This window comes from Protopterus annectens, chromosome 10.part0 (genome assembly GCF_019279795.1).
Source record: "Protopterus annectens isolate FY-2018-M chromosome 10.part0, PAN1.0, whole genome shotgun sequence".
Taxonomy (NCBI): domain Eukaryota; kingdom Metazoa; phylum Chordata; order Ceratodontiformes; family Protopteridae; genus Protopterus; species Protopterus annectens.
In genome coordinates, this window is record NC_056744.1 from 595675162 (window position 1) to 595702269 (window position 27108).

Here is a 27108-nt window from a genome sequence, read left to right on the forward strand (position 1 = left end):
ACCTGGACTCCAGCAGTATATACACTCTAACATCTACATTTATGGTAGGCACAAAAAGTACAGTTTTGTACCTACCATAAATGTAGATGTCCGATAGACATGCAACTGCAGTCATAACATGTGGGTTGTCCTGCCTCAGGCAGCCCTCGGTCGGCCGGATTCCAAAGTCTGGGTCCGACGTCGGCTGATGTTGCTTTTCTCTCCGACGTCAGAGCGGCTGGAGTACATAAGCATCAGCCAACGCCATTTTCTTCAGTGTTTCTTGCCCCAGATGCCAGGTGCCCTCCAAGGAAGGCTGTAATCAAATTGGAAGACAAAAACAGGATTCCAAACAAATAAATGAGCAATAAAACAAATACACCATAACAGATATCCCCAGCTAAGAGTAACAGGGATAGGAGTGGACCCTAGGCGTAGAGGGGTATGGAGGGAGGGAAAATCCGACTTCAGTTGCATGTCTATCGGACATCTACATTTATGGTAGGTACAAAACTGTACTATGTCCTTCAAGAATGCAACTGCAGTCATAACATGTGGGTAGAATACCATAGCTTAGCTGGGGGAGGAGGTATGCACTAGGAAAGAGATGGTGTGGCAATCAAACCCTGCAGGACTGCCGAAGCAAAGCCTGCTCTGGATCTGGAATATAGAGGGAGATTGTAGTGTTTGGAGAATGTATGCACAGAGCTCCATGTAGCAGCTTCTAGAATATCCTTGGTAGGCACCCCTCTTAAAAATGCTGTAGAGGTGGCTGTAGCTCTGGTGGAATGTGGTCTGACATTGGCTGAAACAGTCTTTCCATGAAAGGAATAACAGAATCTGATGCAATGTCCAATCCATTTAGAAATGGTCTGTTTTGAAATTGCTTTTCCCTGGACTGCGGGAGCGTAAGCTACAAAAAGTTGTTCAGACTTCCTACTGGCCTTGGTTCTGTCCAGGTAGTATCGAAGTTGTCTGTGAATGTCCAAGGTATGCAAAAGTCTTTCCCCCTTATTCTCAGGATTGGGGAAGAAAGCAGGCAGATGAATGGCTTGATTTAGAGAAACCCTAGATACCACCTTTGGCATAAAGGTAGGGTTGGTCCTTAATGAAACCCTGTCTCTGTGGAAAATAATAAAGGGTGGTATTGCCATTATGGCCTGTAGCTTCAAAACCCTTCTTGCTGAGGTAATTGCCAACAGGAAAGCTGTCTTCCATGAGAGAAATTGCAAGTCAACTGAAGCTGCTGGCTCAAAAGGAGGTAGAGTCAGTTTTTCTAAGACAAAATTGAGGTCCCAGGCTGGCACTGGGGCCTTTCTTGGTGGCTTAATGTTCTTGATTCCCCTGAGGAATTGTCTTAGTAAGGGGTGAGAGAAAACAGGAGGATCAGTGTTGTATCTAGCTGAAATAGCAGATGCACGTATCTTTATGGAAGAATATGAGAGGCCGTTCTTTAACATATCTGCCAAATATTCCAAGATAAGTGGGATGTTCAGCAATGAAGCATCATGTCCCTTGCTGGTATTCCAATTGCTGTACCTTTTCCACTTTGCTAAGTAAACCTTTCTGGTGGATGGTCTTCGAGCCTTTGTTAGTATCCGCTGAACTTCCTTAGAGAGAGATAAGCTGAAGTTATTTATGGGATCTCCCAAGCTGTTAGCTGCAGTGTCTGAAGGTTTGGATGCAGTGTTTCGAAATTGTGTTGAGTCAAAAGTAGAGGCCACTGAGGGAGGGCCCACCTCCTGGTGTGACATATGCTCCGTAGTAGTGGGTACCAGTGTTGTCTTGGCCAATCCGGAGCTATTATGATTCCCTTGGGCTTCTCTGCTTTGATCTTTAGTAATACTGAGGTCATCAGTGGCAGAGGTGGGAATGCATAGATTGCTAGGGAGTTCCAGTTGAATGAGAGGGCATCTATTTTCCAAGCTTTTGGATGGTATGTCCTTGTGCAAAATTTTGGTAGAAGATGGTTGAGGTGAGAGGCAAATAGGTCCACTTCTGGCTTTCCCCATGTTGAAGTGAGTTGTCTGAAGGCCTTCGGATGTAACCTCCACTCGTGTGGATCTGTGAAATTCCTGCTTAGGCTGTCCGCTAACACATTGTCTTTTCCTGGAACAAACTTGGATTGTAACTGGATGTTTAGGCTCAGTGATTTTTCCCAAAGCTGCATTGTCAGTCTGCAAAGGGGGTAAGAGTGGGTGCCCCCCTGCTTGTTTATGTACCACATCACAGTGGTGTTGTCTGTCCGTATCATTAAATGGCCTTGCTGGAGTTTGTGTTGAAAAGCCTCGATGGCATGCATTACTGCCAGCATTTCCTTTTGGTTTATATGCAGATGTGTTTCCTTTGGAGACCATTGTCCTTGTATACACCTGCCTTCCATGTGCGCCCCCCCATCCAAGGTCTGAGGCGTCTGTAGTCATGGTCTGTGTTATCTGTGGTTTTTTGAATGACATACCTGTGTTTTCCTGGCTCACCGAGGCCCACCATAGGAATTCCTTTTGTAGGCATGGAATGAGTGGTATGATTGTCTCCAAGTTGTTGCTGTGTTGAGACCAAATGCTTTTTAGGTACCACTGAAGCTTTCTCATGTGTAGTTTTGCTAATGGAACCAGTAGAATGCAGGATGCCATGTAACCCAGGGCCTGTAGGAATCTCCTTGCAGTCATCTGGGTGAGTTTTGCTAAACCTTTGAAGTAATGAGTTAACTTCTCTTGCTTGTCTTCTGTCAGGTAAGCCATCTGAGAGGCTGTGTCTAGTTTGGCTCCTAAGAAGATTATTTGCTGGGATGGCTGCAGTCTTGACTTTTGGAAGTTGACTGTGCATCCCAGAGCTTGAAGTAATCGTATGACATAATCCAGGTTTTTTGTCAACATCAATTTGTCGTCCACTTGTATGAGGCAGTCGTCCAGGTACGGGTAAATTTGTATACCCTGGAGCCTGCAATGAGCAATTACTGAAGCCAGGCATTTTGTAAATACTCTGGGCGCAGTAGATAAGCCAAATGGCAATGCTGAGAATTGATAATGCTCTGGCCCTGCAAGAAATCTGAGGTATCTTCTGCAGCTGTGTCTGACAGGGACATGCAGGTATGCCTCCTTGAGGTCCAGAGTAATCAGCCACGACTCCTTGCCCAGCATGGGAAGGAGTTGCTGTAGAGTCAGCATTTTGAACTTTGGTACTATGAGAAAGGTGTTTAATGCGGACAAATCCAGTATTGGTCTCCATTGAGATTCTTTTCTTGGAACAAGGAACAGTCTTGAGTAAAACCCCTGTTCTTGTTCTTGTTGTGGAACTCTTTCTATTGCTTTCATTCGAGTCAGCAGAGTGATTTGTTTGATAGCCTCTGCCCTTTGATTTTGTGGTAGGTTTGGCATGCCTTGTTTTCTTGGTAAGGTATGAAAATGAAACCTGTACCCTCGGTCTATAATGTCCAAAATCCATTTGTCCCTTGTCAGTCTGTGCCAGTTTTCTGCAAACAGAGATAATTTCCCGCCCAAGGGAGCTTCTAGTTGTTCCCTGGTAGGCGGTAGTAGAGGAAAGTCATTGAGTTTGTGGTTGTTGGGCAGGTGAAACCCCTGCGTCACTTCTTTGGTTTCCTGGCTGCCATTGTCGTCCCCTGTAAGGGCCTCTATATTGGCCTCTTCCTCGGCCACGTCTGTTCTTACCCCTTTGAAACTTTTCTGGATTAGGAAAGAACCAGTTTTTTGAAGGCCAATTCCTACTGAATCTGGGGGTTGAACCTGGAGGAAATCTTTCACAGTCTGAACTGATTTTGCTTTTTCTTCGATGGTCTTTAACACATCCTTAGCATTTGCACCATAAAGCTTGTTCTTTTCCAAAGGTGCATCCAGAAGTTTTGCTTTTACATGATCTGGTAGTGGTTGATCTTTTAACCAAGCATGTCTACGAATCACTGCCCCTGTCATAGCTGCCCTACATGAAGCTTCCAGTGCATCATATCCACACTGCAGGAAGTGATTGCTTACTTGCTGAGTGTTATGTACAGCTTCCTGCAAAGTCTTCCTGTCTAAAGGATCAGGAGAAGCTAATGTTTTTTGTAAATCTTCTAAGAGATAATCAGGGAATGGGGGGGGGGGGGGTAAAACATACATAAGCATTCCCTTCCAGGGAAAGCTGAAGGCATTCACTCTCCTTGTTAGTGGAGTGTGATACCTGGAGCAAAATCGGTTTGTCGGTTCTGGGGGAGGCAAACAGATCCACTAGAGCTGTGCCCCACTGGTGGACAATGTCTAAGGTTTCCCTGAGCAACATCCATTCGTGCTGAGGGGTGGATGTTCTGCTGAGCAAGTCTGCTTGTTTGTTTTCCTGAGAGGGGATGTAAGAGGCCTGCAGGAAGAGGTTGTGTCTGGTTGCTATTTCCCACATTTGTAGAAATATCTAGCATAACTGGTACACCTTTGTCCTGCCTTGCTTGTTGATGTACCACATGACAGTTGTGTTGTCTGTCACAATGTGTAGCAGGCCTGGTTGCAAGACTGGAAGGAAAGCTTTGAGAGCCAGTAATACTGCTTTCATTTCCCTGAAACTGATGTGTTGCTTTTGAAGTGCAGGGTTCCAATGCTGTTGTACCCTGAAGCCCTTGAACTCTGCTCCCCACCCTAAATCTGATGCATCTGTCTGCATGGTTTGAGTGATGGGGGATAGTTGGAGTGGGATACCCTGGTGTTAGATATTATGACTATAAGGCTGAAATTAAGTTCCTAGCCTGTATCCAAAAACAGGGGGAGTGAATGGGTAATGTCACTCCTGTATAAGCACAGTAACATTTATGTGAAGTACTTCAGATTTCTACAGTTTTCAACAGTTTGTAGCAATACAGTTTAATAGACGTCTAAATCCAGTGAGACTGCATTGCAGGAAGGTGGAGCAGTTCCATAAATGCTCCAGAAAAGGTACAAGACGAAGTTGTAAGACTGAATCTGCCAGTTTTGCTGTACCAACTTCACAAGTGACTACAGAAACTTTTCAACCATCTACAGTAAAGCAGCTTGGCCATCTGCCTGTCTGTTGACTGGTAAGAAAATTATTCTGTGTTACATACAGTATGAATGCCATAGAGGTAATAATAATAAAGAATAAATGTATATACAGCATATTAGCAAATGTAAAACCTTATTAGGGCAAGTTAATAGTAAGGCATTATGCAAATGGATTGCAATTTGATAGTAAGGCATTATGCAAATGGATTATAATATTTGACTGGTATCTGAAATAAAATCATGTGTGGTATAAAAATGTTTATTGTGTGTACAATGTCATAAAATACAGTGCATGACATTATCCAAAGGTTAGACTGTACAGACAAAAATTGTAAAGGTAAAGAACCAAGAAAAGTTAATATGTTGACATTATATTCAAATGTTAGACAGTTATGTTCTGTCACCAGATGTAAAAGGTTTATTTCAGAGTTGCAACAACAGTCAAATCAGTTACTGATAGAAACTCTAGTACATTTTGTTACAAAGAAATGTAATAAACTTCTAAAAGACAGACACAATGAGTTCAGGAAGCTTAGACAAGTTATACACACATCTTTTCAAAAGTACATAGGAGTTTCAAATTCAGCAGAACAGCTTACTAAAGAATGTCAGAAAGACCATGCAACATCACAGGAAATTCAACAGCAGTTGCAGGATAAAGGAAATAAATTAGCTCAACTGACAAAGACTGGGAACTTCCTGCATACACAGCTAATCTGTGCAAAAGAAATATATTTTATAATATGTTTATGTTTTGAAAATGGTTAAGCATGCATGCTAGGATGATAGGGACATGACATGCTTGTATAAAGACATACATATACAAGACAGACATGCATGTGTGTTCTTTTCATCTAGAGTACATTTGTTTACAATGCACAAAAGCAAAAGGCAGACAACAGCAAACATAAATAAACATATGTTATAATTGTACAGTAACACCAAACAGTTAAAGTTCTGAATTTTAAAAATAAATGAAATCACAGATGGTATTAGTCAAACAGTTTTTTGTAAAATTAATGGCAGGACAGTTAAATAGATAAATAAATAAAAAATACTGAAATCCATGTAAGGTAATTGTAAAATAATGTCTATTTATGTTGTATAAATGCATAGTTATGCAACTCACAATCACATTAAAGGAAAAATGCCAAAATAATTAATTATAGTTTATAGAGTATAAAATGTGAGCTCAGACCTTCCTAGACTGAATGAATAGTTACAGGAAATGTTGGAAAGATCAGATAAACAACAAGACTGATTGCCAGACAAGTAGCTTGAGTTTTTCTAAAGCATCATTGTTATTAAAACATAATTGTTAAAATGTTTACAGGTAACACTATTTGGTGATTGTAATAAAATGTCACAATTGTGCATAGATGTCGCTTATAATCTGTTTGCAAGTAAATGTTAAAAGGACAAAAAAAACCCCAGTTGCATCAAGTACAGCCAGCAAATGGGCTACAGTATACATACAGTTCAAAACAATTGTGCAGGAGGGTGTAAATGCCTACTAGTGGTAGTAAACAGCAAAAGCTTTATAAAAAATTATCAAATCAGACAAAAGTTCATAATTTAATAAAATAAATGTAGAACCATAGTGTTAGGCTGACATACATTCTATTCTCACAGCATAAAGCAGGTAAATAGTGCTGCAGCACTACAGGGGGAGGGGTACTTTCTCAGTTTTACACTGACTGTATAAGCAGTACTGCACAAGGGTCTGAAATAAAGCTACAGAAAAAATAAACAACAAGGGTCTGAAATAAAGCTACAGAAAAAATAAACAACAAGGGTCTGAAATAAAGCTACAGAAAAAATAAACAACAAGGGTCTGAAATAAAGCTACAGAAAAAAATAAACAACAAGGGTCTAAAATAAAGCTAGAGGAAGAAATATATAATTCCTTCTCGACAATACTCTTTTATGGGGGGAAAAACGGGTATTAGTGTATTAGAAATACTGGTAAAGTGGATTAAACATGACAGGATAAGATATTTTACAAGTTGTTAATAGCTATCATAATGGTTATTATTGTATTGTTTAGAATTAAATTGTATTTACAACCTGTTAAATTGTAAAGCTATACAAGAGATGGTTTAAAAAACAAGAGATGATTTAAAATTGCTTTATTAAAGCTATACAAGAGAGAATAAAGATATGCAAAATGCATAAATGTTTCTAATAGCAAGAATGGTCACTATTTTTAATATGTTTTTGGCAACACAATGCTGGTATAAAAAAGCATGAACATTTTTAATTGTTAAGTATGTAGTTTAAAATAACAGGACATATGCCTTTGGTGGCAATTCCACTAGATATTTCTAAAGAGACATAAACATTTTCCAAGATTTTGCTCAATATTAATGTTATTAAATTTGTAAGATTAGACTAAATGTACTTTACAGTCTTTGTATGTACAAATGTAGAAAATTTCAGTACAAATGATAGTCTTTGTATGTACAAATGCAGAAAAAATCAGTAGAAATGAAATTAATGTCTAGTAATGAATATGTGTGAAAAAAACATATTTAAAGAAAACAATGGGTCCAGGATACCTACTAGATTGAAATGCATAAATAGCAAACAGTCTGTGTAAATACACTGATCAGGATACATTGTAATAAGTTCAAAAGTAATTTGTCAAGTTGTAATATCACTGGTTTTACCCCAGTAAAATAATTGCTTTCAAATATTTATTATCTAAGCCCAGTTCAGTATTTTACCAAGATGTTATTGAGCAGTTCAGAGACATGAACACAATGTGATGGTTAAAATGACATTAAAACTGTATATTTTCAGCAGTGCATAAATGCTTGCAGTAGCACATAGTTATTGTCTCTTATAGTTAATTCAACAGTTGCAAAGAGTTAATGAAACAATTCTAAGTCATAAATTAAATTCTGTGATTGCAAAATAATAAATTAATCAAGTAAAATTAAAACAGACACAGCTCATAACTGATCAAATATTTTCACAGAATGGTCTGCAAAAGGAAAAGTTGTTAAATACATTCAGGTTTGGTAGTAATACATGTTTTCATTGTATTAACTATGTAAAATTGCATTTTGACTTGTATCAAAAAGGACTAAAGGTTTTGTTTCTTAATGTGTTTTTTATATAGAATGTTTTGAGTATGTTTAAAAACAGAGGGAATTGTTAAGATATTATGAATATAAGGCTGAAATTAATTATGTTGTAAATATGCTGAAAGAAAAAGTTTGCTTGAATATATGCAAACTGGCTGAGTGACAGAACCCACAGGGTCAGAGCTGCTGGCGCCATGTCAGACTCAAAGCCTGTCACAAGTGGTGTCCCACAGGGCTCAGTCCTGGGCCCACTCTTGTTTGGCATCTACTTTTCCGAAGTACAAGCAAACACAGGAGGGTTATGGCTGACAAAGTTTGCAGATGACTGCAAACTGGGCGCCATAGTAGAAAACACATCTGACACAGATATCCTTCAGAAGGGTCTCACAGAAACGGATAACTGGTGCCAGAGCCACGGCCTAAAGTTAAATGCCAAAAATGCATAGTCATACCCTTCGGGAAAAACAAGGTTACCCCTAGCTACCAAATAGGTGGCAATCCACTGAGCACAGAAGAAGTTATCAGGGACCTGGGGACCCAGGTTGATAGTAGTCTGTCATTCGACACCCATGTAGCTAAAGTAGTTAGGAAGACCTTCTACATTGCCCACCTTATCATGAAGGGATTCTCATCTAGATCAAGGAGGTCATAGTCTCCCTTTACTCATCACTCATCAGACCAATGATTGAGTACAATGCCCCATTCGAATGTATCTGACCCGACACTTGCAGCAGCTGGAGAGGCCACAAAAGTTCCTCACCAAAAGGATAAAGGGTCTCAAAATCTGTCCTATGCTGCCCGACTGAAAGAACTCCAGCTCTATTCAGTCGCCACCGCTTGCTCAGAGGTGACCTTTGCCTAACATACAAGGCCATGTCAAACCCAGATTTGATGAATATGCTTCACCTCAAAAATCTAGATCCATCAGAGCCACAAGGGCGGGAGACTTAAACCTTGACACGGCTATTAATAGGACGTGCTGGAGGGATAGATTCATCACCCAAAGACTCCCTATGCTGTGGAACAAAATCCCGGTACATGTGAGGCAGAGCACCTCGCTGGCCCTGTTCAAGAGAAATCTTGACCAATGGATGGGAGATCGCAGATATACCCCAGGGATTACCTCAGTGTCACTGCTCGACAGAGGCACAGAAAAATAATGGGTATAGTTCCCCATACTAAAGGGGTGGCCTAAGCCACAAAACGATGGGCTAGGCTTGTAAATGCCCTCGGGCAGATAGCCTAGTATGAACCTATGAACCTATGAACCTATATGTATAGAGTTTACAATGTGCATTCATACTATATGTATGACAGACAGGCTTCTCTTCACAGCATCAGGAAATGCCTAACAAAGCAATACTGGAAAACAAGCATTACAAATATAAATTCAGCAATACGTGATGTTTTTCCAGTAGGAACAGCTTATACAGATGTTTCCTTTCAGAATGGCATCCTCACATCAGCAAGAGTGCTTAAATCACAAAAGGACAATAGAAAAGTCTAAAAACAGACATTATGTGACTTCCCACACAAGGCCAGAAAAACATACCAAGAGGAAATGTGTGCGTGACTAGCTCTGTATATAGCTATTGTAGTAATTCAGTTATGTGAGAGAAGGACAGAGAGAGATATTTTGTAGAAGTCATCATTCATATCTGTAATGAAGGAAAACTTTGTAAATATATGCTACAAATCTGACAGACTACGTGTGGTTTGTTATAAAATAAGTTATCTGTAACTGTGCTTATAGCTGCAAAATATATTTCTTTATCAGTGTGCAATTTGAAAGGCTTGGTGCTTTAAACAGACTACAGATGGAGTCATGCAGAGCTATGTGTCTCTGATTCAGCAGTAAACAGCACAGCAAGACTGTGTGTCTTAAGAAGACTTCAAATCCCACAGTAAGCAAGCAGTAAGCAGAGCAGCTCCATATAATTTTTCACCTGGTTCTGTGAAAATTGCTGAATCCACCACTTTAGTTCTGTTTTTAGGCACGGCAGGAGGGGAATAGATTTGTCTAATAATGTTGGCTTTGAGACCATACATTTTTTAAATACCACTGGAATTTTCTCATGTGCATCTTGGTTAATGGGAGCATGGGAATGGTTGCTGCCATGAGACCGTGAACTTGCAGAAATTGTCTTGCAGAAAGATGGGATTTCGTAAGTAGGCCTTGAAAATGGCTGGAGAGAGTGCACTTTGTCCAGTGGGAGAAAGAATCTCAGCAAGTCTATTCTTATCTTACAGCCTAGGAAAACTTTGTCCTGCTGAGGAAGAAGTGAGGACTTCTGGAGGATGATAGTGAAGCCCAAGTTGTGGAGGACAGTCGCTGTGAATTTGAGATGGTTTTGCAGGGTGGATTCTGATTCTGCCAGAATAAGAATGTCATCCAGGTAAGGGTAGATTTGGAGTCCCTTGGTTCTGCAATAGGCAATGGCTGGGGCCAAGCACTTTGTAAATACTCTGGGAGCAGTACACAAGCCAAAGGGCAAGGCTGCAAATGGAAAGTGTGAAACATATCCAGTGAAGCACAGAAACCTCCTGTGGGAGGATCTGACAGGGATGTGTAGGTAGGCATCCTTTAGATCCAGAGTGACCATGAAGGCTTTGGGTGGAATGAGAGGTAGCAAAATTTGTAAGGAGAGCATGCTGAAGGATGGAACCTTTAGGAACAGGTTTAGATAAGTCAAGTCCAGGATTGGTCTTCAAGGGCCATCCCTTTTGGGGACTAGGAAAAGGTGGGAATAGAAGCCTTTTCCTGCCTGTCCTGACGGAACTGGTCGTATAGTTCCTAGAGTCAGGAGTTCTTTCAATATAAGAGGGAATAAATATAACTGGTTTCTTGGAGTGAAGGGAATTCTTTTTGGCCTTGGCTTTTCCTTCCAAGATAGAAAAACTTATTTTTGGAAGATGGAAGGCACCCAAGTATCTGAGGTAATTGTTTTCCAGAAAGGGAGGCATTGGGTAAGGTGGGTGGAAAGAGGGAGCTGATCCAGGCAGTCAAGCTGAAGTGGAACCTCCACGGTCAGGAAAAGGCTGCTTGGCAGGTCCCTGGGAATTAGGAGGTCTAGAGTAAGGCAATCTCCTGAACCCTTTACAAGGTCTATAGGAGGAAGGACGAGATGTATAATAGAGTAAGGCAATCTCCTGAATCCTTTACGAGGTCTAGAAGATGAAGGACGAGATGTAGACGGAGTTATTCTTACATAAGAAGTCTTAGCAGGGTAGTTCCTGTAATATCTGGGGAATGGGGAACACCAGCAAGTGCTTGATGTCTTGAAGTTCTTTACTTTTTTCTTGTAGATTTTTCAAAAGCTCTGCTGAATGCTTACCAAATAAGAGACTGTGCTCTAGTGGAGCATCCATTATCTTGGATTTAAAGTCCTCTGGTAGAGGTTGAAGGCCTAGCCAGGAATATCTACGTAACACAGATGCAGATGCAGCAGACCTGATTGATGCTTCTGCTGTATCATAACTGCAATTAATCGAGTGTCTGACTACTTGAGTAGCTAAAGACAGTTTAGATGCAATGTAATTTTTTTTTGTGGGACAGTCAGGGGTAGAAGCTAGCAAGGTCGAGGCCTGGGAAACCAGGTCTAAGGCATACTTTACCATGTGTGTTTGATAATTTACAGCCCTAAAGGCTATGTTTGGCAATTTATAACCCTAAAGGCTAAGGTGGAGGAGGTATACACTTTCACCCATTCTGTCCATGGTCTTGCTGTCCTTGTCTGTGAGCAAAAGGGAAGCAGAGGGCAATTGCCTAGATTGTCTGTTAGGAGACAGAGCAGTGACTGCAGGGTCAGCCATGTGAGGTTTCATTAGAAACTTTATAAAATCTATCTGGCCTTTTAGGGGCAGGTGGTTGAGAATATGGATTCTTAGAAGCTGAATTAAAGGTGTCCAGAAAGGCTGGTAGAACTAGGGGAATAGCTGAGGGGGAGGGAGATTCTAACTGCAGAAGCTCAAAATATCTTTTCTGGGTATCTGTCATCAAGGTAGTATCCCACTTGAAGTACTCTTTCATTTTTGTGATCATTTTCCCAAAGGAAATATCCTCTGGAGGAGAATCACCCTCAACAGAGTCTTCGTCTGGGGAGTAATAGTCCAGAGGAGAATCAATTTGACACACAAACAGATTCCTCAGAAGAGGAATTGTGTTGTTCAGGTTCTTCTTTTTCTCCCTGCTGAGTAGTGATTAAAGGGAGTGTAGAAGCAGAGGCTGGCCTACGGCTCAGCACTGGAATGTCCGTAGGTGCAGGGCCTGTAGACCTAAGGGCCATAAAGGCCTGCAGCAAGGAAATGGTGAATGTCTGCCAATCTGGAGTAGCTTGAGGCACAGGGCTCAAGTGTTTGGTGCTGGCTTAGGAGTCGGCCTAGAGCAGGGGGAGTCTCGGTCAGCTGACAAAGTACTGGCTCCCCCTCGACATCTGTTGAGGCTGGCGTCTGGGTCGGCTCCGCTGATGTGCTCTCCGCAGCTGGTATAAAGGCCGCTTCCAGAAGATCCATCGAAGCTGACGAAGAACAGACTTGTCCCTCGGTCCCTATATCGGTAGTCGGCAGAACATCCAATGGCGGAGCTGCAATGGGAGTAGACCTGGAAACCTTGGCCTTCTTCCTCTGTTGTTCGGACTGGGCGGCCGACTCGGGATCCATCCTGCGAGCAAGATGTTTAAATCTATGAATCTCAAAATACAAATTTAAAGCTGCCAGACGGCTACGAAGGGTTTTTGGTACGAATGACTGACAAATGGGGCAGGCCTTATGGTCATGCTTCGTCACCTAAGCCAAACACGCACTTGATGTGTAAATCCTTATGCAGTATCTGACGCATACAATTACATTTGCTCTTTTTCTCAGACATCGGCTAAATAGATGAAACAAAACCTACAGCAACCAAGCTCAAGCAGTAAGAAAAACGAAAACCCCAACAGGGTACTTTATCTTTTTTGAAGTCTAAGGACTAAGCGGAATGGTCGAAGCGTACCTCATCTGCGGCTGAAAAGTTCTGAGGTCTGTGTATGCAGACGTCACATTTATAGTCCCTGGTTTATGGTCCCATACACCTACAGCTGCCAGTCTTAAGCTTTTGTATAGGAGCCGACGTCAGATCACCTGTGGGCTGGAAACTCCACAGTATGAATATTGCAACATAGGAATAGGAGGACAGTCTGTTACACAACGTTTTCTGCACCCAAAGTCAGCCATGAAAAAATACGCATCTCTGTTGCATCCAGTATGGCTACATATCAAAACTAAGGAATGCAAGCAACTAAAGCAAGCCATTATCTTAAACAACTTTTAATATCAAAACACAACAGCTCTGCAGATGAATGTCTCTCAGACCAAAGACGAGACATTGTCACTGTCTGGATTCATTACTTCACAGGACATGACAGCATACAGAAAGTTTTGAGCTTACTTCACAGAAAAAGGAAATGTTTGGGGACAGGCTCAAACAATTACAGCATTCTACCAGTTTATTTCTATTTTACAGTGCTGTGCTCACCTTGTCAAAAGGAATACCATACTTCTTCAGAATAAAAGGAGAAATGAGGGTCATCTTATGTCGGAGAAAAGCCTCGCAATTCTGGGCACTTCCAGGGAAAAATCCTACCAAAAGACATATATGCAGTCAACACATGAAACACACAATACTTAAGATTCATAAACGTCAAAAATAATAATGAAGTACAGTAAAAGAGAACACCTTCCCCAAAATATCACCATGTCTTGATCATTTTTACAATTAAACAACTAATGCATCTCTATTGCCTAATAATTTGTGCACTCAAATCAAACAATAATTGAAAAGAAAGCATAACACCACACACTTGTTTAGAAACAGAAAATACTAGAAGCTGAAACTCTTCCCTAAAGATTGAGGAAGTGTGTGCCAGAAAAGTGGTACTAAAGCATTATTTTACTAAATTATCTCTTAAGACACAGGCACACATACATTAACACAAAACAGAATAAAACCATATTAACATTTTTCATTCATATACACTACACAATACAAACAAAATCCACACACATTTTATATATACACACATGTATATTTCACACATGCCTGTATAGATAATACATACACACACATACACACATATAACTACATATATATATATATATATATATATATATATAGGTCTACTTCAGAAGATCGACAGACCATTTGATCAACATTCATTTGGTCGACAGCTCATTTGGTCGACAACCAGTATTCAAGGTACTTAACAGGGATTGCCCCCCTCCTCAAAGTTGTACGACCCTGGAGTTGATATATATAGTTGGGGGGTGTGGGGGCACAGCCCCCACACTGGGGGATGTGGGGGAGGTGAAGCCCCCAACCTATTTTCATTTAAAATGCGTAGTTTATCTTGTATTTTCATGCTTTTAAATGAAAATAGGAGGGGGGCTGTGCCCCCTACACACCCCCAAACTATATATATCAACTCCAGGGTCGCACAACATTGGGGAGGGGGCAAATCCCTGTTAAGTGCCATGAATACTGGTTGATGACCAAATGAATGTCAATCAAATGGTCTGTCGATCTTCTGAAGTAGACCCACATATATATATATATATATATATATATATCTCTATATGGGTCTACTTCTGTTAGTCAAAAGACACACTTTTTTGCCAAACAGAAGACCGAACCACTTAAGCGAAAGTGCACTACATCGACAGTGCACTTTCACAAAATCCTATTCACCGAAGTACATTACAGTGGGGATAAGGAAATATATCCTTTTCCCCACTGTAGTGCAATGTCAGAGTTAGTATATTTAAGTTGGCGGGTGCAGGCGGGCTTGCAAAATCGTGTTTAAAGTAGTTTGTTTTGAGTTGCCCTTTGCGAAAGTGCACTTTTGATGTAGAGCACTTTCGCTTAAGTGGGTTTCTAAGTTTCTTACTGTGAAATTTCGATTAAGAAATGTAGACAGATATATACAAATATATACAAACACACACACACACACACATACACATATATATATATATATATATATATATATATATATATGAAAAAATAAAAACAGTCCAAGTACCCAATAAATATCCAAAAGGTCCCTTAATACGAGGCAACAGACAAGGTTTCAGTTATTCAAATGATGAAATATCCACAATAGACAGACTAATGTAAAAATACAACTGTATTTAATAAACAGTAAAAAGAAACGTTAGCTCTTTCACGGACTTACTAATCCGCTTCATCAGACGTTAAAAATTCAAATCGCAGTGTTCATTAAATATCAAAATACAAATCACTTAATTATATTAATTAATCAATTAAGAGTCTCATGCATTTGATGTACAGCCTACAATTAAAGGCATATGGAACATTTGTAAACCACAGTTTAAAACGTAAAAAATTAAAAATATATAATAAACATATATATAGCATATAATATATGTTCTAATAGAATTATAAAGATCTAAAATCTAGCTAAGGTAATAATAATATATCCTAATTCTGCTTAACAAAATCACCAAAGGCTATCTGAGTTTCCTAGCATTCAATATGGGTTTCAGGGATATAGCATCATTTAGACCCCGTCCCCTATGTGCTCCTAACCTAAGAATCCATTTTAATTCAGCACTTTCGGTATCATTAACTATGTTACCTAGGCGTATATTCTCAGGCTGGATGTGTAATATTTGAAACAAAAAAGTATGTTGTGTACCTTCTTTGCTGACGTGTTTAGCTATAGCATTATATTCTTCTTTTCTCTGAATACTATAGACGTGGTCTCTTATCCGTTCTCTTAACGACCTGTTTGTTTTGCCAATAATAAACAAAAACAGATGGTGCAATGGGCAATATAGATCACATTCCTAGTGGCACAGTCACCTTTATTCCTTAGTTGCCACAGATAACCTGTATCCGGGTGTCTGAAAAACCTTGATTCATCAATGTATGTGCACTGTGCACAAGTTCCACATTTCTTAGTGCCCAGTAATGATGAATTTATTTCATTATACAATCTAGTTACTTTCGTCTGATAACATAGGTGTTGTTGCAAACTCTTACAATTTTTGTATGTAAAAGTGGGAAAGTTACCAACTAACTTTTTTGTTTCGTCATCTACCAACAATATATGCCAATTATCATTTATGACTTTCTGTACCTGATTGACATTGTTGCTGTATGCTACAACAATGGAAAGAGTTGATCGTTCTTTTTTATTAACCACTCTTGTACCAGAGTTACCAGATGAAAAAATTGGCTTAGCTCTGTCCTTTCTAAGTTCTCCCATCTGTGTATAGACCCTATTAATCTCATCCTCTTTATAGCCCCTTTTCAGAAAGCCTTCCTTCAGTTGGTCCAATTCCACCCGCAATATCAAATCATCACAGCATAGCTGAGAAAGTCTCATAGCCTGTCCTTTCACAATGTTGTCAAACAACATTGGATTATGCATACTTTCGCGATGCAGAAACGCTGGGCGATAGCATGGTTTTCGATATACCTTGGTTTTCAATGTATTGGCTTCCACATATAATGTGACATCCAAAAAATCTATCCTACTAATAGAATGACACATTGTAAACTTTAAAAAATCACTGGTGGAGTTAACCAGTTCAAATAGGTCAGTGCAACCTTCTTCCTTCCCTTGCCAAATGAGAAAGAGGTCATCCACAAAACGCCTGTAAAACAGGACATTCGGGTAACCTATCAAATGCTCTTGCTCCCATGCAACCATAATAAGGTTAGCATAGGTGTTGGCACAACTAGTGCCCATAGAAACTCCCCTCTTTTGCTTAAAATATTTGTTGTTAAACAAGAATCTCTTATTGTCTAATACCATCTCTAACAAAAAGCAAAGGAAGTCTACTTTCAAAACCTCCATTCCATTCTCATTTACCAATAATTTCTGTAATATTCTTGCACCCAAATTTTGGGAATGCTGGTAAACAAGGCTTCAACGTCCATGGTAACGAATGTTAAATCCTTAGTGTCATTACGACAATGCATAAACTCATGTAGGTCTCTCAAAAAATGTTCGGTATCCTTCAAAACATAGGTGTACCTAGACAAAACATCTTTCAGCTCTTGATCCAAATAAATGGACAAAGGTTCTGTAACCCATCCAGCCCCCGCCACAATGGGTCTAAATTTAGGGTGGGTAGGGTGTTTATGAATCTTGGGCAAACCATGCATTCTTGGAATCAGTGGGTGTTCAATATTAAAATAATTAAATAACTCTTTGGTAATAATGCCCATCTTTGAGCATTCTAAGAGCGACAAATATATATTTCTCAAGATATCATGTATGTTTTCTAAACTGACCTCCTCATAAGCATCAGTGTTAAGCATTTCTAACATTGTGTTCATATAATATGATGCATCCATAACAACAATCGGGCCACCTTTATCTGATGGTCTAATGGCAATTTAATCATTATTTTGTAAGCTCTTTAATGCTTCAACTTCCTTTGTATCTAAATTGTGTCCATTATTAGATTTTGAAAAATAAGCATCATTATAAACCGTATTCTCAACAGCTTTCAAAAAAGTGTCTACGTTTGGTGGCATTTGTGTAACATAGTTACTCTTCTTTTTATAAACAAAACATTCTCTATTAGAGTTTTGGCCCATTGTTAATTTCAAAGCAAGTTCACGAGCAAACATGCGTACAGACAAAATAGCATCACTAACATCGGTACAAACCGTTGGTATAAAACCCAAGCCCTTGTTCAACAGCTCATGTTCATTGAAAGATAATACATACTGTGATATGTTCCAAACTAAGTCTCTTGTGTCCACATTTTCTTTATGGTACGCACCTGTTGTTGTTGCGGTGCTTCCTTGCGTGTCTGCCCTCGTTGTGGATCCAAGTCTATTGATTTTTTCCTTGCTGTTCTTATCGGCAGGGGAAAAGCCGAAAAATCCAATTTACGCGGTCCATCCATCAATATTTTTCGTCTGACATCAGTCATATGGCGTATAACCACTTCACCTTCCGTTGTTATATGTGAACCAGTAGGTACTTCCATGGGTGTAGAATACGTGGATGTAGCTTGCTGTGGCGACGCCAAACCATCCACAGTATGTTCCTGGCCTTCATCATTGGTGTTGTCCCGTATAGCCGTTCATGTCTCTCTTCAGACCTCTCTGTTGGCATTCGTTCTTCTTCGTTCGGAGTAATTCTATTGGCTGTGCCTTTCACATGACCAATCCGTTGGTAGGCGCACTTCCTTTCCACGTTGTTGTCGGTTGTTAATAGTTACTGCATCAGAACTAATGTTTCTGGGCCACATAAAAACGTTTTGTTTTCTGAAATCATCCATATCTCGAGCCAATTTCTTTTTCTTAATATCAAGCAACTTGGTTTCATACCTTGTCAAGAACATCTTGCAATAAAACCTCTGTCGGGCCATCACCATAAAGTTTAAATAAATCATCCTGTTGTTGAATGATCTCTGGTTCCAGGCGCAAAATCTTTCCATTTGTCTGAATAGGTTTTTCTGGTGCTGGGCCTCCTGGCCTCCAGAATGACATCCATAACAGCTTTGGATAGAGGAGTTGGCTGGTTGTTTAGGTAATTTGCCATGCAGCCAGGTTTAAAGTCTTGAGCTGGCTGTGTAGAATCTGATTGTCTCGCTAGGTGAGGAATTTGTGGTAAAATCCATGGTGGGCCATGTTCCTTAGAATTGGATATCAATGCTGGCGTGGCCAGTCTGGTGCAATGAGTACCATTTGTGGCCTCTCTCATCTGACTTTCAGCAGTACCTTTGCTAGAAGAGGCAGTGGAGGAAAGGCATACACTGTTAATGTTTTCCAACTGAATGAGAGGGCGTCCACTTTCCAAGCTTGTGGATGGAATGTCCTTGTGCAAAATTTTTGAAGTTGGTAGTTTTGGGGGCTGGCAAACGGATCTATTTGTGGCCGTCCCCATTTTTGAGCTATCACTGCAAATACTTGTGGATCTAGTTTCCACTCGTGTGGATCCATGATGTTTCTGCTTAGGTCGTCTGCCAACGTGTTTTTCTTTCCTGGCAGGAATTGTGCTTGTAATTGAACCTGGTCAGACAGTGCTGTGTTCCACAAGGTCATTGCCTGCCTGCATAGAGGGTAGGAATGTGTGCCCCCTTGCTTGTTTATGTACCACATTACTGTGGTGTTGTCCGTCTTTATTATTAGTTGTCCTGGGTGTAAGAGGTCCTTGAAAGCTGTTAGGGCATTCTGTACTGCTAGCATTTCTTTTTGATTGATATGCAGATGCCTCTGATCTGTAGTCCATTTGCCCTGAATGCACTGTCCTGCCATGTGTGCTCCCCAGGCATAGTCCGATGCATCTGTTGTCATGTTTGCCTGGCTGTGGGTAAGGTGAAAGGCTGACCTTGTTGAGGTGACATGGCTGTGCCCACCACAGAAACTCCTGTTGAAGGCAGGGAATGAGTGGTATCATTGTTTCCAAGCTGTGGCTGTGCTGAGTCCATACGCTTTTCAGGTACCATTGTAATTTCCTCATATGCAGTTTTGCAAATGGTATTAGTAGTATGCAAGATGCCATGAATCCCAAGGCCTGCAGAATTTTTCTTGCAGGGAGTTGGGTCTTTGTTGCCATTATTTTGCAATATTGAGTCAGCTGTTGTTGCTTGTCTGGCATGAGATAAGCCATCTGGGCCATTGTATTCAAGCTGGCAAACAGGAATATTATGTTTTGTGAGGGCACTAGTTTTGATATCTTTTCGTTTACTGTGTACCCTAGGCAAATTAGAAGGTGTTTGACAAATGCCAGATGCTTTAAAGGAATGTCCTTGCTTTCTGCTTGAATAAGACAGTCATCCAGGTATGGGTATATTTGAATTCCTCTTTGTCTGCAGTATGCAATTACTGGTGCCAGGCATTTTGTGAAGACCCTGGGCGCAGTAGATAAGCCAAAGGGCAGTGCAGAGAATTGATAGTGTGTTGAACCTGCAATGAAATGGCGGTATCTTCTGCAATTTTGTCTGATAGGGACATGCAGGTATGCCTCCTTGAGGTCCAACATTACTAGCCAAGCATTCTTGCCCAGCAAGGGAAGAAGCTGCTGTAGTGTTAGCATCTTGAATTTTGGTACTTGCAGATAGGTGTTCAGAACTGAAAGATCCAGAATGGGTCTCCATGCTTTGTCTTTTCTTGGGACTAGAAAGAATCTTGAGTAAAATCCTTGTCCTTCATCCTGTGTAGGTACCTGTTGAATGGCTCTCATGTCCATGAGAGCTGTAATTTGTTTTTGTACCTCTGCCCATTGATTTGGTGGCAGGTTTGGCATTCCTTTTTTCCTTGGCAAGGTATGAAAGTGGAATCTGTATCCTTGTGAGACAATGTTTAGGACCCATTTGTCTCTTGTGATGATGTGTCAGTTGTCTGCAAAAAATGCTAATTTTCCTCCCAAGGGGACTGCCAGGAGAGATTTGCTTGGTAGTTTGAGGACTGAGTCATTGTGTTAGTCTTCTGCTAGCTTGGGGCCTGTCTTCTCCTCCTTTCTGGGTAGCAGTACCCCACTGGCGAGGTTTGTAAGGGCCTTGTGACTGACCTCTGCCCCTTGGGCATCTGTATTTGCCCCTCTGTGATCTGCCAGAAGCTGGAAAGGACCAGTTTTTTGTTGGCCAATTTCTGTTGAAACGAGGGGGGTTGTACCTGTAAAAAATCATTGACCGTCTGCATAGACTTTGCCTTATCCTCCATTTTCTTTAAGACCTCTTCTGCTTTGACACCAAATAATACATCCTGCTGTAAAGGTGCATCCAATAATTTTGCTTTAACATGATCAGGCAGGGTTTGTTCTTTTAACCAAGCATGTCTACGTATGACAGACCCAGTAACAGCTGCTCTACAGGAAGCTTCCAATGAATCAAATCCACATTGTAAAGTATGTTTGCCCACCTGTTCAGCTGCATGCAACAGATCCTGCATTTCCTTGAATTCAGACTGTTCTTAATGTATGCTCATTTTTTGCTTTAATTGAGACATTAGGAATTGCTGATATTTCAACATGTGAAACTGACAATTTAATGCTCTCGTAGCCAGAGTTGCTGAGGTGTATAGTTTCTTTCCCCATCTATCTAGGGCTCTGGAATCCCTTTCAGAGGGCACAGGATTTTTAGCCATAGAAGCTTTAGCCCCCTTGGGACCCTGGGAAATTGTTTCTGGGTCAGCCACAGGGCTTTTATAAAGGAATTTGTGGGAGTCAGGCACTCTGTAGTACCTGTTCTGGTTTGGCTGGAGCAGGAGGTAGAGAGTCTGGATTTAGACTAGACTCCAAGTAAACATCATCCACAATATCTAAAACTGGAGGGATAGCAAGTGGTCTGTGCTGGGGTAGTAAAAGGAACTCTCGGAGCCTTTTCTTAGAATCAGAGTAGTCCTGGCCTTCCCAGTGGAAATGTTCCCTCATGGTATGTATAGTTTCCCCAAAGGAGTAGTCTTCAGGGGGTGATGCTGAGGGGATACAGTCTTCAGCATCAGAGTCTTCATAAGGGGGAAAAGTGTAATCTTGTTTTCAGAAGAATCTGAGGAAATTGAAACCTGGTCAGAAAAAGCATAATCCTCCTCTTGTTTTGGTCTTTTATCTGGGGGGGGGGGGGGGGGGCCCTGATTAGGGTAATCAAATCTTCAGCCATCTTAAGTATCTGTTTCTTAGGCATGGGGCCTTGAACTGTAGACTGATGTACAGTCTTTTTTGGTTTTACTGGAGTTTTAAGCTTAGTATAAGATTTAATGATGAGTGTAGTCGGTCTGAAGACACCTTCTGCAACCGAAGGTGTTTCCACTGCACCGGGATCTCGTTCTGCTCCGGTCTCGGAAGGGCCTAATGAAGATGGCTGCGTCGGCCTAGTACACTCCGCTTGAGAACGCGCAGCTGTCTGGAGATCCAATTCTGCGGTCGTCAGGGGCTGTGTAGGCGCCTCACTGAAAACAGGAGAACCAGCGACAGGCCCAGCAGAGGCCTCAGAGTCTGGCTTGTTCCTAGGCTGCCTGTCCTTATCCTTGCGTTTTTTATGCATGCCGGTCGTCGGCTGCTCCGATGGCATGATATAATTAAATTTCCTACCAAAGTAATGTCGTGCGAAGTCAAAACGGCGTTTGATAGTTCGTTTATTAAACCTAGCACAAAACCGACAACCTGTGACATCGTGGTCTGGGCCTAGGCAAGGAATACAAAAAGAATGGAAGTCCTTATGAGATATTTGCTTCCCACAAGAAATGCAATTGTTAACTTTTTCTGACATTGGACTGAGGCAAGAATGAACATCACTTAAACACTTGCAGAAGAAAAACTGTTAAAAAGACACCGATAATTATATCAGATCCCTAATGCAACAGGTCGGTGAAAAAAGTACAGTTTTGTACCTACCATAAATGCAGATGTTCGAAGATCCACATTGCTGCAGTCCTTACTTATGGGTAGTCCGCTGTCCTCGGTCGGCCCGAATACCAAAGTATTAGGCTGACGTCGGTCATGGGCGCACAGCCCTGAAATCAGAGCGTCAGGGTATAAAAGCACATGACCGACGTCATATCCTCAGTCTTTTCTTGCCCCAGATGTCAGAAGGCCCTAAAAGAAAGGCCACAGCCAAAAAACAGAGTACCTTCCCAAAAGATATGCCCAACTACAGCCATCACCCAAACCATATAACCATGCTAAGCTACAGAGGGAAGGAGGGAGGAAATTGGACTGCAGCAATGTGGATCTTGAACATCTACATTTATGGTAGGTACAAAACTGTACTATGTTCTTCATCTCACATTGCTGCAGTCCTTACTTATGGGTAGAATCCCAAAGCAACGGGAAAGGGAGGTTGGCAAAATCATAAAGCATTAGGAGCTGCTAAAATGCCCTGTAATATTGCAGTGGCAAATCCAGCCCTAGACTTAGAATAAAGAGGAAGGTGGTAATGTTTAGAAAAAGTATGTACTGAACTCCAAGTGGCTGCTTCCAAAATATCCTTTGTAGCTACCCCCCTTAGAAAGGCAGTAGAAGTTGCAGTAGCTCTAGTGGAATGAGGTCTGATTCCAGCCGGAATCTCCTTACCATGATGGGAATAACAAAAAGAAATACAAAACCCAATCCATTTAGAAATAGTTTGTTTTGAAACAGGTTTACCCTGTGAACCCAAAGCAAAAGAAACAAACAACTGCTGAGACTGTCTGTACTCCCTGGTTCTGCTCAAATAATAACGCAACTGCCTGTGAATATCCAAAGTATGCAAAATCTTCTCCCCTTTATTTTGGGGATTTGCATAAAAGTAGGCAAATGAATAGTTTGGTTTAAGGCCACACTAGAAACCACTTTAGGCATAAAGGAAGGATTAGTACGCAAAGATACCCTATCCTTATGAAAAATCAAGAAAGGCTCCACTGCCATAAGGGCCTGTAATTCAGAAACCCTTCTCGCAGAAGTAATGGCCAACAAAAAAGCAGTCTTCCATGACAAATACTTTAACTCGGCAGTAGCTGCAGGCTCAAAAGGTTGTAGAGTAAGCTTTTCCAACACAAAATTGAGATCCCAAGCAGGAGTAGGAGCTCTACGGGGGTCTTATGTTCTTTGCCCCTCTGAGAAACTGCTTAAACAAAGGATGAGAGAATAAAGGAGGGTCACAGTCATAATTAGCGAAATGGCTGCAGCATGAACCTTTATGGAGGAGAAGGACAAACCTTTGTCCAATAACTCAGTAAGATATTGTAAAGAAGCACTCAAATTAGGCTTGGAAACATCAAAGTTCTTCCCTTTGCTCCAAATAAAAAATCTCCTCCATTTATCAGCATAAACTTTCCTTGTACTAGGCCTCCTGGCCTCCAAAATAACATTCAAAACTTGTTGTGGAAGCTGAGAACCTCCAGAGTCTAAAACAGAATATGCCAGGCTGTTAGATGCAGAGACTGAATTCTGACATTGAGAAAGTGATTGCCCTCCTGAGACAAAAGGTGCGGAATCAAAGGCAGAGGCCATGGAGGCTCTCCTACCAAACTCCTCAGTAGTGGGTACCAGTGTTGTCGAGGCCAATCCGGTGCTATCAGAATCATGGATGGCTTGTCTTGTCTGGCCTTCAAGAGAACCTTGGGCAGAAGAGGTAGAGGTGGAAAGGCATATACATGAAGATTGTTCCAACTGAATGACAGAGCGTCCACCTTCAAGCTGTGGGATGAAACCTTTTTGTGCAAAACTTTGGCAACTGGTAATTTAGTGGAGAAGCGAACAGATCTATGTCTGGAGTTCCCCATGACACTGTCAACTTTTGAAATACATGAGGATCCAATTTCCACTCGTGAGGATCCACTATTTGTCTGCTCAATACATCTGCTAAGGAGTTCTGTGCTCCTGGTAGAAACCTTGCCTGAAGATTGAGGTTGTAACTGAGAGCTGTCTCCCACAAAATCATCGCTTGTCTGCAAAGAGGGTACGAATGAGGTCCCCTTGCTTGTTGATGTACCACATGACAGTTGTGTTGTCTGTTAGAATCAACACCTGCCCTGGGTGAAGTAAATCCTTGAAAGCCATCAATGCATATTGGACTGCTAACATCTCCTTCAAGTTGATATGCAAATGTTGAAGTCTGGCAGGCCACGTGTCTTGCACCCATTTTCCATTGAGGTGTGCTCCCCAAGCCTTGTCCGAGGCATCTGTCGTTAGAATCTGACTCGCCTCTGGTCGGGTCACAGAGAGTCCCTTGTTTAGGTGACATTCCTGAGCCCACCACAAAAATTCCTTCTGAATGCAAGGTATTATCTGAATGACAGTGTCTAGATCTTGGCAGTGTTGTGTCCATACATTTTGAGATACCATTGAAGCTTCCTCATATGCAATTTGGCATTGGGAAGCACCAGAATACAAGATGCCATGAACCCCAAGGCTTGAAGGACTGTCCTTGCAGTCAGCCTGGACTGTAGAGACATTTGATGGAAATAAAGTGAAAGGCTTTTCTATTTGTCCGGGGTCAAAAGGCCATCTGGGAAGCTGTAGTCAGTCTCACACCCAGAAAGCACATGTCCTGAGAGGGTACTAGACTGGACTTTGTTTCGCTCACAGAATACCCTAGGCATCTTAACACTACCATCACATACTGTAGATGCTGAAGAAGCTTGTCCTTGTCTTGTGCAATAATCAGGCAATCGTCCAAATAAGGATAAATCTGTATTCCTTCCATCCTGAAAAGGCTATCACTGGAGCCAGAACCTTTGTGAACACTCTGGGCAGTAGATAAGCCAAAGGGCAATGCAGAGAACTGATAATGTAAATTTCCAGCTCGAAAACGCAGGTACTTCCTGCAACTGGGCCTGATAGGAATATGAAGATAAGCCTCTTTTAGATCCAGAGTTACCATCCAGTGATCTTTTCCCAGCAGAGGTAAAAGCTGTTGTAATGTCAACATTTTGAACTTTGGAATGTCCAAATAAGTGTTGAGGAGAGATAAATCCAAAATCGGTCTCCACGTGTTCCCTTTCTTTGGTACTAGAAACAGGCAGGAATAAAATCCTAGACCCACTTCTGATAGAGGTACTGGCTGTATAGCTCCCATGTGAAGAAGTAATGAAATCTGTTTGTGAGCCTCTATCCTTTGCCGAGGAGGAATGTCTGGCATACCTTTGAAAGGAGGCAATGTATGGAAATAAAACTTGTAACCTTTGTTTATAATGTCCAACACCCATTTGTCTTGGGTGACTAAAAGCCAGTTTTGCTTGAAGAGAGCTAGTTTTCCTCCCAAAGGAGCTGCCAGGCAAGAAGAATCTGGCAGCTGAAAATGCAGGTCATTGGGCCTGTTTACGAAAGGACTGGCCCCTACCCTCACCAGCAGATTGAGCAGGCGAACTCCATGTTCTTGGCCTGAAGGTACTCTGAGCTCTGCCCCTACCACGCCTAGATCTACCCCTAGACTGAGAATCAGAAGAAGGGTACGTCCACCCCTTAGCAGGCCAATTTCTACTAAACTTAGGAGGTTGCACCTGCAAAAAATCTTTAACAGTCTGCATAGACTTAGCCTTGTCCTCCATTTTCTTCAAAACAGACTCCACAGGGGACCAAACAAAACTTCAGACTGTAAAGGGCATCCAGAATTCTAGATTTAACATGCTCAGATAAATTCTGATCCTTAAGCCAGGCGTGCCTACGAAGAACTGAACCAGTGGCAGCCACTCTAGAAGAAGCCTGTAAAGCATCAAAGCCACACTGCAAAGAATGTTTCCCCACCTGATCAGAAACATGCACCAAATCTTGCAATTCTTTACACTCTATGCCCTCTGCCAAAGCATCCACTTTAGATTTTAGCTGAGAAAGGAGGAAATTCTGATATTTCAACATATGAAACTGGCAATTTAAAGCCCTCATTGCTAAAGTAGAAGAGGTATACACCTTCTTACCCCATCTGTCCAAAGCTCTAGCTTCCTTATCTAGAGGAACCGGATTCTTTACAACAGAAGCCCTAACACCCTTAGGCCCCTGACTAATAGTTTCTGGGTCCGCCCTAGGACTCTTATATAGATATTTATGAGCCTCAGGTACCCTATAATACCGGTCCGGTTTAACTGGTGCAGGAGGCATAGAATCTGGATTAAATGAGGCCTCCGAAAAAACATCCTGAACCACATCCAAAACAGGAGGTATAGCCAAGGGTCTATGCTGTGGTAAAACAAGAACTCCCTAAGCCTCTTTCTGGAATCTGAGTAATCCTGTCCTTCCCACTTAAAATGTTCCCTCATAGAGTGTAAGGTTTCTGAAAATGAAAAATCCTCTGGAGGAAGCAGAAGGAGTGGAATCCTCTGCATCGGAATCCGAATAAGGAGGAAAATCTTGAATGTCTTCAGTAGAAGACTCAGAATCATCTGAGGCCTGCTCCAAACTTTCCAACTCTGGCTCTACCCTGGGCCTCTTCTCAGGAAGGGGCATGGAACCTCTAATTAAAGTAATCAAATCTTCTGCCATTTTAAGCATATGCTTCTTAGGCACAGACCCTGAAGAACCAGAACTAACACCAGAAGAAGGCAAAACAGACCTGCCCTTAGAAGGAGCCCTAGAAACAGTAGCAGAAGGCCTAACCCCCTT

The 27108-nt window shown here is 41.4% G+C and overlaps 1 protein-coding gene across 2 annotated transcripts in view; it reads right to left on the reverse strand.

Annotated features, from left to right (window-relative positions):
- KDM4A (lysine demethylase 4A) overlaps nucleotides 1–27108 on the reverse strand; it is a 2334711-nt gene that overhangs the window by 1913709 nt on the left and 393894 nt on the right. For both annotated transcript variants that reach the window (XM_044085421.1, XM_044085420.1), the window contains exon 7: nucleotides 13584–13687. In XM_044085421.1, the coding sequence (XP_043941356.1) occupies nucleotides 13584–13687 (104 nt within the window). The remainder of the gene's footprint in view (nucleotides 1–13583; nucleotides 13688–27108) is intronic.